Source organism: Scheffersomyces spartinae (genome assembly GCF_019049425.1).
Source record: "Scheffersomyces spartinae strain ARV_011 chromosome Unknown scaffold_27, whole genome shotgun sequence".
Lineage (NCBI taxonomy): Eukaryota > Fungi > Ascomycota > Pichiomycetes > Serinales > Debaryomycetaceae > Lizanozyma > Lizanozyma spartinae.
In genome coordinates, this window is record NW_025065074.1 from 1 (window position 1) to 12,732 (window position 12,732).

General features: G+C 39.8%; 6 protein-coding genes across 6 annotated transcripts; 4 read left to right on the forward strand and 2 right to left on the reverse strand.

Moving 5' to 3' along the window:
* Nucleotides 1–1,165: 1,165 nt before the first annotated feature.
* On the reverse strand, nucleotides 1,166–2,863 carry KQ657_003020 (uncharacterized protein; the record flags this gene model as incomplete). Its single annotated transcript, XM_043193758.1, has 1 exon — nucleotides 1,166–2,863. The coding sequence occupies one exon, from the start codon at nucleotides 2,861–2,863 to the stop codon at nucleotides 1,166–1,168; it is 1,698 nt and encodes a 565-aa protein (XP_043047068.1).
* A 1,537-nt stretch (nucleotides 2,864–4,400) lies between these two features.
* Nucleotides 4,401–5,150, reverse strand: OGG1 (8-oxoguanine glycosylase; the record flags this gene model as incomplete). Its single annotated transcript, XM_043193759.1, has 1 exon — nucleotides 4,401–5,150. One exon carries the CDS (start codon nucleotides 5,148–5,150, stop codon nucleotides 4,401–4,403), a length of 750 nt encoding a protein of 249 aa, XP_043047069.1.
* A 516-nt stretch (nucleotides 5,151–5,666) lies between these two features.
* KQ657_003022 (ssDNA-dependent ATPase) lies at nucleotides 5,667–7,904 on the forward strand (the record flags this gene model as incomplete). Its single annotated transcript, XM_043193760.1, has 1 exon — nucleotides 5,667–7,904. The coding sequence occupies one exon, from the start codon at nucleotides 5,667–5,669 to the stop codon at nucleotides 7,902–7,904; it is 2,238 nt and encodes a 745-aa protein (XP_043047070.1).
* Nucleotides 7,905–8,221: 317 nt separating this feature from the next.
* On the forward strand, nucleotides 8,222–9,163 carry KQ657_003023 (putative peptide hydrolase; the record flags this gene model as incomplete). Its single annotated transcript, XM_043193761.1, has 1 exon — nucleotides 8,222–9,163. The coding sequence occupies one exon, from the start codon at nucleotides 8,222–8,224 to the stop codon at nucleotides 9,161–9,163; it is 942 nt and encodes a 313-aa protein (XP_043047071.1).
* A 178-nt stretch (nucleotides 9,164–9,341) lies between these two features.
* On the forward strand, nucleotides 9,342–10,241 carry RSM24 (mitochondrial 37S ribosomal protein mS35; the record flags this gene model as incomplete). Its single annotated transcript, XM_043193762.1, has 1 exon — nucleotides 9,342–10,241. The coding sequence occupies one exon, from the start codon at nucleotides 9,342–9,344 to the stop codon at nucleotides 10,239–10,241; it is 900 nt and encodes a 299-aa protein (XP_043047072.1).
* A 313-nt stretch (nucleotides 10,242–10,554) lies between these two features.
* NGG1 (histone acetyltransferase) lies at nucleotides 10,555–12,705 on the forward strand (the record flags this gene model as incomplete). The annotated part of the gene is made up of 1 exon (XM_043193763.1): nucleotides 10,555–12,705. One exon carries the CDS (start codon nucleotides 10,555–10,557, stop codon nucleotides 12,703–12,705), a length of 2,151 nt encoding a protein of 716 aa, XP_043047073.1.
* Nucleotides 12,706–12,732: the final 27 nt, after the last annotated feature.

Sequence of the window (12,732 nt, forward strand, 5' to 3'; positions counted from 1 at the left end):
ACACAAGAGCCCCGCACACCGAAACCCTAAAACACAAGAGCCCCGCACACCGAAACCCTAAAACACAAGAGCCCCGCACACCGAAACCCTAAAACACAAGAGCCCCGCACACCGAAACCCTAAAACACAAGAGCCCCGCACACCGAAACCCTAAAACATAAGTTTGCTAGTAATCCTATGAAACTATAATAACGCATAACATAACATTAAGTATCACTATTTGAAGGTAATAATGTTACTTTCAGGAACAAAGGAAATTACTTAAGATTGATCTTTTTGTTGTATAATTTTATAGGGAATGGTCTTGAATCAATAAAAAATTATGGTTCACATTGGTTAAACGTTTCTTTAAGCGCTTATAACATCACTTTGATTTTATTAGTTAAAAAGGGTAAATTATATTAGTTATAATGACTATATTAATAATTGATTAGATAATTAGAATTGTTATACTTACTTAAGGTTTACCTAAGCGCTTAAACCTTTAATGGTTGTAAGGAAGAAATATTCAAGTTTATGTATATTCTAATTGTGCGTCAAAATCGTTTGCGTAGTATTTTAATACATGGTACAGGTTACATACTGCACATATGATACATGATAATATACTTTAGTGATAAGAACAATCACCTGGCACTGGCAATAGGTACTTTTTACAGAGTTAACAACCAATATTCAAACAGCCTGAGGAAAATAAGGATGTAGTAGAATTAAGTGCTATATATATATATATATATATTAATTGTCTACTTCCGTTATCACCAATTTAATATGGGATATACTCAAAGTAAACAAAAGTCTTTTTAATACTATGATTATCAACTGAATGGTTTACTATGAAAAAAGAGATGTATTGTGTTATCAACACTATCAATGAAAAAGTCCATTTAAAGGGCATTCTCTATTATAGTACGCATACTAAATGCTGGAACAATAAAGTTAATAGCACCTAGTAAACTTGATATAATTGTTAAGTGTAAAGCAATATAGCTAAATCTACAAATGATCTAAGATGGTCTTAATGGTGCCTTGAAAACTTGATTTTAAAGCTAGCTCTTGCGATGATGGATAACTTAGAATACAATTCTTATTATTGAAGATATGAAGTATTTACTACAGCTGTACAAAATTGTTCCAAAACTAAAAGTTAGTTGGCCTGCCAAAACTAACTCAAACCCAATTCAACAAGTTCCAAATACGCCTTCGTGGTGCGTTTTCTCCAAGACTTACCCCAGTAAATGGTAGGGATGGCACAGGCAATGGTCACAAAGTCTATGACGGCCAATGCAATATAAGTATTTGCAGTTCCACTGGAATCCAACCAATAAGAACAAACAAAGGTAAAGATACTTCCCAAAGAATTATTAATGATGGAAACTCCCACCATACCCAAAATGACAATCTTGGGGTAAGATTCCATCAAATAGGACATAGAAATGTCACCAATGGTACCCCAACCGTAACCAATGAAACCCAAGCCAATATAAATAACAGATTTGGGCCATTGTCTTTCAGCTCCAACACCAAACATGATTAAACCAACTGGAGAGATAATCAAGGTGATAAAACTTAACCACAATCTGTATTCTGGCTCATAGACACCATTCTTCTTTTTAGCCATCCACATAACATGGTAATCAGAAAGAATACCTGCTACAAGACACCCAATAACAGCACCTACCAAGGTAGCAACGTTCATGATACCCACTGCATTACCTGAGTAGTTCCAAGGAGCATCAGGGAAATAATCTTCTTCGGTGGTCAAGTAAAACGACAAGTAGGCATCTTGCAAACCCCACAACATTCCTGACAACCAAACAGCAGGGAAAGTGAAGATCTTGAAATACAAGAAGAAACGTTTGACATACTGCTTGAACCCCCATCCTTCCAAATAGCTAGCAGGTGTGATTAAAGCCACATTATCCGTATAAGACTTGGGTGCTTCTGAGCTATTTAATGCCCTGTTATTGTCATCAACAGATTCTCCAGAAGACGATTCGTCGTAAGGAGATACTTGAGCACGAGACGACTCCTTCTTCAAGGAGTATTCATTAACGTTTGCTGTTGAAGCTTCTCCCTTATGGGTCACGATAGTGTTATCTCTGGCGTAAGCTGCCTCTCTATCAAAAACGGTTTCTTCACATCCAAAGATGAACACGATTAAAGTGGCACCTGTGATTATAGCACCCCACCAACCGACCCATCTGAATGACGTATTATCAGAGATGTACTGAGCGATCAATGGACCCAAGAAAGTCCCGATGGAGGTAGCCATAATATAAGCAGTCAACACCGAACCCAAGTTGTGCTGAAAGAAAATGTCGGACAACGATTGTTGGACCTGAGCTTCCGCACAGGCTTCACTTAACCCCACAAATGCTTGAGACCAGATCGTGTCTGAAGTTCTTCTGGATTTGGCAAACCATACGGACCCCAAAGTACCAGCCAAAAGACAGATGAGGTAGGTGATTCTTCTACCGTATAAGGAAGAAGCGGGAGCCAAAAAAATACAACTCCATCCAATGAATAAGAATAAAACACCGGCACCAGTGTTCATGGCATCATAACTGATCCCGTAGATCTCATTAAGGGAATCTTGTGCTGCACCAGCATCATTGGAAATGGCAGCTGTCAACCCGGTTACAAAACACATGAGAAAAAAGTGCCAGTACTTTCTTGTCTTTGACCAATTCAAAGGATCATTGGGCGATGAGGAAGGTTGAGGCATCAAGATAATCCCCTTCTTATTACGCTGGATTTGACCAGAGAAACCGCTTTCACCAACATCTTCTTCCTTCAAGATATTGATGGAACCAGGAATGAAAATACTTTTTTGAGGTTCTAGTTCGTTGTTATACTTCATGGTTGGAGATATGGTTTATATTTTCGTTTCAATGTGTCCGTTATTCCCAGCATCCACACTCGTATTGGTATTAGATTGGTAGTTGGGTTGAGTTTAACGGCGCCTGATATCTTTGGACGTAACGATCCCTCTTTATACGTCGAAGCTCCTATCAGCCCCTGCGCCCAACAATAGTACATAACCCAAAGCTTATCTAAATTTTATGGGCTTAATCTAATCAAAATCGGAGTAAGAGTATGACGCATCTGATAGGGTGGCTTTAGATTAACATTATTGAAACTTTTTCATGACCCACCGTTTGCCGCGAGTGGGGCCTAACAGTCTGAATTGATTGGCTCCTTTTAAACTTTGAGCCGTGTGTATCCATGGTTAGTAAGTGGACAAGCCACGGCTATATGCAGGCCCACCTCTTATCTTCAATCTGGTTCACGTATTCCATTTAGGCTAAATCTGGCGGCTGGATATCAAGGGATGAATTTCCCAATGTGTAACTGCATGATTTGTGGTTTGACACATATTTGACAGTCTTGACATTTACTGGGCATAGAAACAACATGATAAGGTTTCACGCACAAGACAAATAAGTGCGACATTTTCGACAATGGAACAGTACCTCCAGTAACTGAAGTCTAATCTCAACGATTACTGGAAGCTGATAATGGCATTAGTAGTTCTGAAAGAAGCTACAGAACACAACTCCGCGGTTTGTTGTTTGGAGAGATAAAGATTATATTAGCTGAATAGGCGGCTAATTGTTTTTGTATCACTATTAGAGTTCCATATTCTGCAACCTCCGAAGTTTCTATTTACGAACTTGTCAATCAGATCTGGATTGTCTTTCCTAACATTTACCGAAGCATAGCGGGGATGTTAATGATGAGAGAGAGAGTAGATCATTTCCAATTCAGGCTTAATTTAATGCGGTTTTGGTTCCCCCTAGAGGGATTCCATCTCCGTAATAAATAGCGGCATCAACCGCTCATAAGTGTAACGATTGTGCGTAAGGGTGTGAGCAAACGGTATAGGGAAATGATAGCCATTAGCGGCCCGCAACTTCCTGGAGTAAACTTATTGTGTATTGCGTCGTACTTGTCGGAAATAGAGTATAGACCCGCACACCAAATGCTGATCTTCAAGCTGAGGGAAGACCCAAACCTTCATTCAAATGTTCATATTTTATTAAATCATTACATAATATTGTATACATAATACAAAGCTATATATTGGGTTGTAATCTGTGCAGCCATCTTCATGGCACGTATTTGCATCCAACAGTATCGTGGAATGCGTCATGAAGAGAATGATAAGAATTCTCAATCATTTTTACGTACTCTCCTTTCGCCAACCCTCTACCAATGCCTCATTAATGATGCTTTTCGTTTCTATTAAATCCACCACAGACTTTGAACGTTATTGTCAAATCGGACAGAACGATATTCATATTTATTATCCGTTCAATGTCACGTAAAAGTGCTTATTTATCCGAGTAGCGGTAACGATGATTGATAGGTATGTTCCAGCATAGCCTATACTTACTTCACACTCGTTTTCTTCTTTTATTCACTGATTTACTCTCCGACTCAGTCTTAACAATAATCTTTATATCATTTGCTGGTTCTGTCTTGACGTTGACTCCGTTATTTAAGTCACTCAAGTCCGAAGCAAATAACACCGATTGGGCCCAACCAGCATACTCACCAAATATCTCTTTGTAAAATGTCCCTATAGCTTCATGCATTTGCTTGTTAAGAGTCTTCATATCCCGTTTTCCCTTATACTTGAAGTCTCGGACAGCTATCTGGTACACGTGTGTATCTATTGGGACGACATCATGCTTATCTAACGACATGAGACAGATGCAATCGGCTACTTTGGGTCCAACGCCCATAAGTTGAAGAAGGAACTCATGAGCCATTTTATAGTCGAGCTGGCGCATTTCATGGAGTCTTTCCAATGTGATTTCCGGGACGCTTTTATCTTCAAACAATAGAGCTGTTTGGTAAATGAATTTTGCCCTATACCCGAACCCCAACAGTCTTAGCCTCAGCTCGATTCCAGGTGAGGACGATAATTGTTCGGGTGAAGGGAAGGAATAGTATTTTATGTCCTTATATTCGCCAATGTAATCACCAAACTCAGTGCATAAAGTATCGCACATCTTGGAGATTCTCTTGACATTGTTATTGGACGAACAGATGAACGACACAACAGTTTCCCAAGGGTCCTGTCTGAGGATCCGGATACCAGGAAACAGAGAAAACGGACACGATGTTCTGGATTTAGACATGAATGGGTCATTGGCTTCCTTCCAGGATTCATAGAGTGACTCCAATTTAATGTGCAAGCAGAAGTAATCGTTGATGAACAGGTCCACTTCTGATTCTTCTGAGAGGTTTTGCCGCAGCAGCAGCAGCAGCGGTTGCTGTTTCAGGATCCACGAATACGATAAGCTTGTGTCGTCTTGCTTCACTATCACTATCTGGTTTTTAGTGGTGAAGGTCCACACGTCGTCGATGTTCTTCCATCGGAACGTCTGGCCGCAACGGAGCACCCTCGCAAGACACAACTCATTGATAGACACAGACAACCGTTTCCAGAAGAGTTCGCACGTCATTGTCCGTAGCAGAAGAAGCAGCAGCGATAAGAAGAGAGTAGTTTGTTCTTGAACTTGATCTCATCTCAAAGAGTGTGGGGGAGACCCCGAAAAAGTTTGGTGGGGGAGACGCGTTCAGATCAAAAGATAACTACACCATAACACCAACCCAATAGTACCACTAATAACAAAAACAATAACTGACAGTCAATGCCTTTGGTGACGTGTCCCGTATGTTCTAAAAGTATAGAGGAAGCGCTCTTATTGGCCCATGTGAACAATTGTTTGGACCAACAGGAGAAACGGAGTTCATCTCAGGAAGATGTTGGTGAGACATCAAAGAAGAGAAGTGGAGGGAATACTTTTGCCGCCTTGGGTCTTCGGAAGGATGGATATAAAAGAGTAAAGAGGTCTTCTGAACGGAAGAAAGAAGGTCCCACGCTCACGAGTATCCTTATAGCCGAAAGAAAGATATTGGCTTCACAGAATGAAGTGGCAACACAGGAACCAGATACGGCAATAGATGCTCCCAGTAGTGAAGCCGATACAACAGTAGGTGGCGATGGTAATGGTGATGGCGAAGCTGTGGTCGAATCTACTCCAGATCTAGATAAACTCCGTCAGATCCAACTGCAGACTCCCATCATCACCAAGTCCAAGTTTCTACAGTTGAGTGAAGAACGAGAACTTATGAGAAAGGAAGCACAAGTTCCCTTGGCCCAGAAGGTCCGTCCTAAGCTGTTGACGGAGTTCTTTGGCCAGGAACATTTATTAGGGTCCAATGGCCTACTTCGGAATATCATAGAATCGGATATGATACCGTCCTTTATCCTATGGGGACCTCCGGGTGTAGGGAAGACTACACTAGCACGAATCATAGCCAATGAGTCTAACAGTAAGTTTGTAGAGCTTTCAGGGTCAGATGGTACTACCAAAAGATTACGAGAAGAGTTTGAAAATGCAACCTTGGAGAAGAAATTGAGTGGAAGGAAGACAGTTTTGTTTCTTGATGAAATCCATAGGTTCAATAAGGCAACTCAAGATATTCTTTTACCAGTTATAGAAGATGGAACAGTAACCATTGTTGGTGCAACCACTGAAAATCCTTCGTTCACATTGAATAATGCCTTATTATCACGAGTTCATGTCTTCACTATGAAACATTTGCCCATAGAGGCCATTACAAGGGTTATCTTTAGAGCACTATTTCATTTGAACAAATCCAGGAAGGGGTTCTACAATTTACTCCCCATCTTGTTGACAAGGGAAGCAGCAGAGTTCGTGGGTGGTCTTTCAGGTGGTGATACACGAATAGCCTTGAACACTATTGAGTCATTGCATGCATATCTTTCAGCCTCCAAATTTAGTATTAGTTCTTCTTCTGATGATAATATCAAGAAGAATGGGTACATTCAAGTTACCACGGATCAAATCAAACAGTTGTTCCAATCAGGCAACTATAGAAAGATGTATGATAGAGATGGTGATTCTCATTATGATACCATTAGTGCCTTTCATAAGTCTATTAGAGGATCTGATGCAGATGCAGCTATTTTCTATTTGACTAAGATGCTTTCCAGTGGTGAAGACCCCAATTTTATTATCCGGAGAATGCTTGTGATTGCCAGTGAAGACATTGGTTTAAGAGATAGTTCATGTCTTCCCTTTGTGGTCGCAGCAAAACAAGCTTTTGATTTTGTTGGGTTACCTGAAGGGGAGATAATATTGGCTCACTGTACTATAAAGCTTGCCAGGGCTCCCAAATCAACTAAATCTTACAGAGCATTACGTTTAGTACAAGGTTTATTAAAGGAGAAGCCAGAGCTTTCAAACATACCCATCCCCTTCCATTTGCGCAATGCCCCCACCAAGTTAATGAAAGAGATGGGGTATTCTGAGGGTTACAAGTACAACCCAGACTATACTCAAGGACTTGTGAAACAGGAGTATCTTCCTAAAGATTTAATAGGTACAAAGTTTGTTGAAGATCAGCATTTAGGACTTGAGGATGATCCAGATGTTGCTAAGGAGAAATTGGCGATGGCTAAAGAGTATGAAGCTAACTATGAGGAGTTTAAGAAGACAAAGAGAGAGCAACTTAAGAAAGAATATGAAGCCAAGATGGTCGAGGAGACTAAAGCAGTAGAATGGAACAATAGCAAATTGGAAAAGTATTATAAATGGAAGCTACTAAAGGAAATTGGACAGCTTGAACAATGGCAGAAACTTGAACTGAACGAGAACCATCCAAGCGTTTATATCAATGAAGCACTTATGAATACCTCCACTTCATTTATTAAATTAAACAGCTCCAACTCGTTTAACGCAACAGACATTGACAAAAACGAGGATGAGCAAGAAGAAGAAAAGGAAGATGACGATGATTACGGCTATGAAAGTAATGAAGATTCATTTGTACACTATGAGCCCGAATATCCATCGGTATAGATTTGATATCGATCACGTGACATGCGAATGCCCCTTCTCCACAATAATATTTGAACGATAAGCTGCCATTATAAAGCTGCCAACATTCTATACTATAACAATAATGTGTGGACGCTACGCATTTGGAACCGTATGAATCAGTCACCCACTTGCCTAATCAGGCAGTCTATGGGAACCTCAATACTAACAGAGAGACATAGGATGTGGCTGATTTGCCGGACATACTCAACCAATCGGTGTTAAGAGCAGGAGAAGACACCAATACTTATACAAGTGATACTTCATCGTCTAAAGGGATACAGTATGTTTTTGTGAACATGGACTCATTCAATCCATCATTCAATATTCCTCCCACCAGGAATACCGTTATAATATATGAACAACAAGAGAGCCAGGATGATAGCAAGCATTACACCATAGAGCTTCTGAGATTCGGACTTGTCCCCAGTTGGGCACTGCCCAAGGACCCCAGACCAACAGCACATGGACTAGAATATTCCAGAGAGGTCAATGCTTTATCTTCCAAGTTCTTCAATTGCAGAAAGGAGACTTTTGCTCAACATAGTCCTGTTTGGATGGGGGTGAAGAATAATCGATGTGTTGTACCAATCCAAGGGTATTATGAATGGAAGAAGGAAGGAAAGAACAAGGTTCCACATTTTGTACATTCAAAGACTTCACCAATAATCTATTTGGCTGGGATGTATAGCCATAATACCAACTTCAAGCATACGGAGTTGAGTACCAATGAGAAGTATTTATCAAGTTTTACAGTGATTACTGGACCTGCAACAGCTACAGATACTAAGGACATGTCATGGCTTCATGCTCGAAAGCCATTAATGTTACTTCCTGGTACCAGAGAATGGAATGAATGGCTTAATCCTCTGAAGCAGTGGGACGATTCAATGTTTGATACATGTTTGGAAACAAAGAAGAACAAGGCTTATATGGATATTGAAATTTATCCTGTTTCCAAGGATATTGGAAGAATTTCAAGTCAAGGAGAATATTTAATGAGAAGGGAGGACCCGCCTCCAGTCAAGAAACAGAAAGATATTAGTCTGTTTTTCCTGTCTCCCAAAGGAAAGAAGACAGTTTCAAGTCCAGACGTTTCTGAGCTTCAATCGATAAATTCAAAGCTGGATTCTGTTAAGAAGGAGAAGAAAGATATCAGTCTGTTTTTCTTGCCTTCGAAGAAGAGGCCTCTAGAGGGTGATAATTCACCTACTAAGAGAATCAAAACTGAGCCTGACTGAAGGACAATGTTAAAATATTTATGTACGATATATTCTTTATTCTATTCATCACGTGATCAATCACGTTACACTCACAATATTGCGTAGCTTTAATCGAAAATTTAGTTTGCTAAAATTTTTCAAAGGTTTACAGCCGGAACTCATAGTTAAAGTACACCTGTTATCGACCCCTCTAAAGATGATTGGAGCTCTTAAAAGTTGTGGTCGTCGTTCAGCGAGATTGTACTCGAACCAACCGCTTTACCTTAACCCACATCAATGGAAGGGATTACCATCAGACAAGATCTTTGAGTTACACAACCAAAGAAAGGAAGCCCTTGGTCAATACTACAATCCAACCAATGAGGAGAGAGAGTTGATCTTATCGTCATTACCTGACTTGATGAGTAGAAAGGGTGATAAGTTGGATTATGTTTTTGAGTTGGATAACTTTAAGGAAAGATATATGAACAATACTCCAGTTGCCCAAAGAGGATTACCTCCTAAGTTAAGTAACGTTGAAGTTGTAGCCAGAGGTGACACTCCACATCAAAAGAGAAAGAATGAACAGATCACCAGAATAAGCGCTTATGAGTTACCACTTTTGGCCAACTTCCGTCAAGCTTATCAACCTCCTTCCAAAGTGAATAGCGTTCTTAAATTCAAGTACTTTACTGATTTCAGTGAAGAGTCTACACCCAAGAACAGAACCGTGGTGTTGACAGTGAACATTAAGGATTTGGACTTGACTACAGCTCAAGAAAAGAAGTTCAAGTTACTTTCAGGTAATAAATTTGATCACAACACCAATGTGTTTAAGTTCACTTCTAAACTGTTACCTGAAGCTACTCAGAATGCTCGTCGTGCAGCTGAAGTGTTCAATGCCTTATTGACGGAAACAAAGAACCTGGACGACGATTTTGCTGACATTCCTCTTGATACAAGACACTCGAAACCTCATACGCCTAAACCCGTGTTCCCTAAGGAATGGGCCAGACCTCAAGATGCACCTGTGGCGAAGTTTAACATTGTCAACACTATTATAGAAGATGTTAAGACCAAGAAGGACTCTCAATATGTCAAGTCATTGTCTCCATGAAATAAGTAGATCTATATTTTCCTGTACATATAATGCATAATCACGGTAATAGTAAAGAGCAGGAGCAATACTTTGAGAGTATATCTTTTTCAACTACCACAACATATTGCACGTGATATTTCTCACGTGACTAAAATTGTACCTCATATCATCAACAAATAAATGTATAGCGGTAAGCTTGCAGTTCAACTACTACTCTTCTTCGATTAACAGTAAGTTGACTAGTCATATAGCAATAGTGGCTCAGTTTTATGGTCCTATATTGAATTATTATTTCCGGCGGTTAATTGGTTCTAGACTTTGGCGATAAGATATGGGTGAAGAACCCGATGATCAGTCACTTAGCGGGTCTTTGCTAGACAAGATTCTCAAGGCTCTTGATTTGACGTATGACGCGTCAGTAGGGCTTCTTGACGGAGAACTGATACGTCAAACCCCCCCCGTGGCCACATTGGACGTGGTAGAGAAGTTACTCACGAGTTTGCTGAAGGAGTTAAAGGAGACAGAGCGTATTGATCAAGGGCTTTTGAAGCAGGTCCGGATGGCACTTGGAGAACCAGAAGAGGACGAGAATGTAAATCTGAAAAAGAGGAAAGCGTCGCAAGCATTTGGTGATGAGAAATCAAACGATGATGGTGATGACGACGACGACGATATGGCAGTCAATGTTGATGGAAATGATAATGATGTTAAAAAGGAAGAAGATGAAGGAGAAGACGGAGAAGATGACGTAAAGCAAGAAGCCCCTAAGTCTGTGAGTATAGCGACAGTCAAGAGTGGTACTGGTGGTCGATCTAACAAAGACACAGAGAAAGACAATGAAGAAGATAAGAGTGGCAAAGAAGTTGATGACGATGAAGAAGAAGTAGTAGAAGAAGATGATGACGACGATGACGATGAAGATGACGTGAGCTTAGCTAAAAGGAAACGAAGTACTCCGTTTGCAAAGAAGATAAAACTACAACAAGATGAAGATTATGGCAGCACCCCAATAGATTCCGAAAAGGAAGAGATTGTTCTGAAACAGAAACTCAAACCGAACCTAAATTCTAAAGACGACCCTGTGCCTCCTGTGCAGACTGTTTCGGCTACTCAAGGAAACGATACTCGGTTGAAAAACCCCAAATCGGAATATGTGGAACCTCAGACATTATCTAAGGAAGCCATAGCTGAATTAGGATTGTTTTCAGCCGATGATAATGGATTAGAAACTCAAGGTACGGAATATCTTAAGAAATTGTATGGGGTTGCATCGTATCCCGAAAGAGACCTTCAAGATATGTTACCTGGTGCTATACCTAACATTGATTTTTCCAAAAATAAACCTCCAGCAAATCAAGTTCAATTCACTACGTTTCAATCGTATATTGAATCGTATTTCCGGCCATTCTCGGACGAAGATATCAAATTTTTAAAGGAAGATAACATTGTACCTCCTGGGGTTGAAAAATCTTATGACCCTGATAGTACGCCGTTTATTATACCCAAATTGGGACAGTTCTATGCTGATGTATGGACAGAAGAAGATGCTAATTTAGGAGCCAAGTTAAACTCTCCAGCATACAAGCAACCATCGATAGAAACTTATATGGCCAAAGGTAACATCGATAACCTTTACGATGAGAAACTCTACAGTGAAGAAATCAGTTGTGGACCACTTTCATCTCGGTTACTTCTGGCGATACTATCGACTCATGAAGGAAAATACTTTGAGGAAGGCGATTTAGATGACGATGAGAAGCTCGAGTCGACTATGGATGAGAATGTGGCTACACAATTAAGTCTTGATGACAATTACAAGTTTATTTCAGGGTCCAATGATTTCTATTCACTTGAAGAGAGACTTAAGCGAGAATTGAAGTATATAGGGATTTTTATGAATGTTTCTTCTGGTGGTAGTGGTGGTAATGAGGGGAAGGAAAAGAGTCGGAAGGCTTCCAAAGTTGGCAACGTTATCGTGGATAATGATGAATGGATTAAAAATAAAGAAGATGATGAAGTGTGTGCTGAAATCAGAGAATTACAACAAGAATTAAGAGAAGCAGTGGTAAGAAATAGGCTGAACCGGAAAAGATTGATACCTGTGGTAGAGGAGCAAATTGCTTATCAAGAATATTGCAGTATCTTGGAAGATTTAGACAAACAAGTGGATCAAGCTTACATCAAGAGATTAAAGTCTAAGAATAAGAAGAAAAAGGTGGAAACAACCCAAACAGCTCAACAACAAGCAGCTAATATTGGACTTCGGGCATTACTTGAAAAGAGAAAGAAATGGATAAGCAATATTGGAGGAATTTTCAAGGCACCAGAGATCATGAAACGAGTTCCTGATAAGCTGATTCTTTCGGTAAAGGACAATAATAATGATAATACTAATAATAATACTAGGATAAGTAATGGTGGTGATAATGAGAACGATTCAATCCATGAGGTTGAAGTTAAAGTTGAAGCAGAAGCCAATTAATTGATAATATATTTACAAGTCACGTTA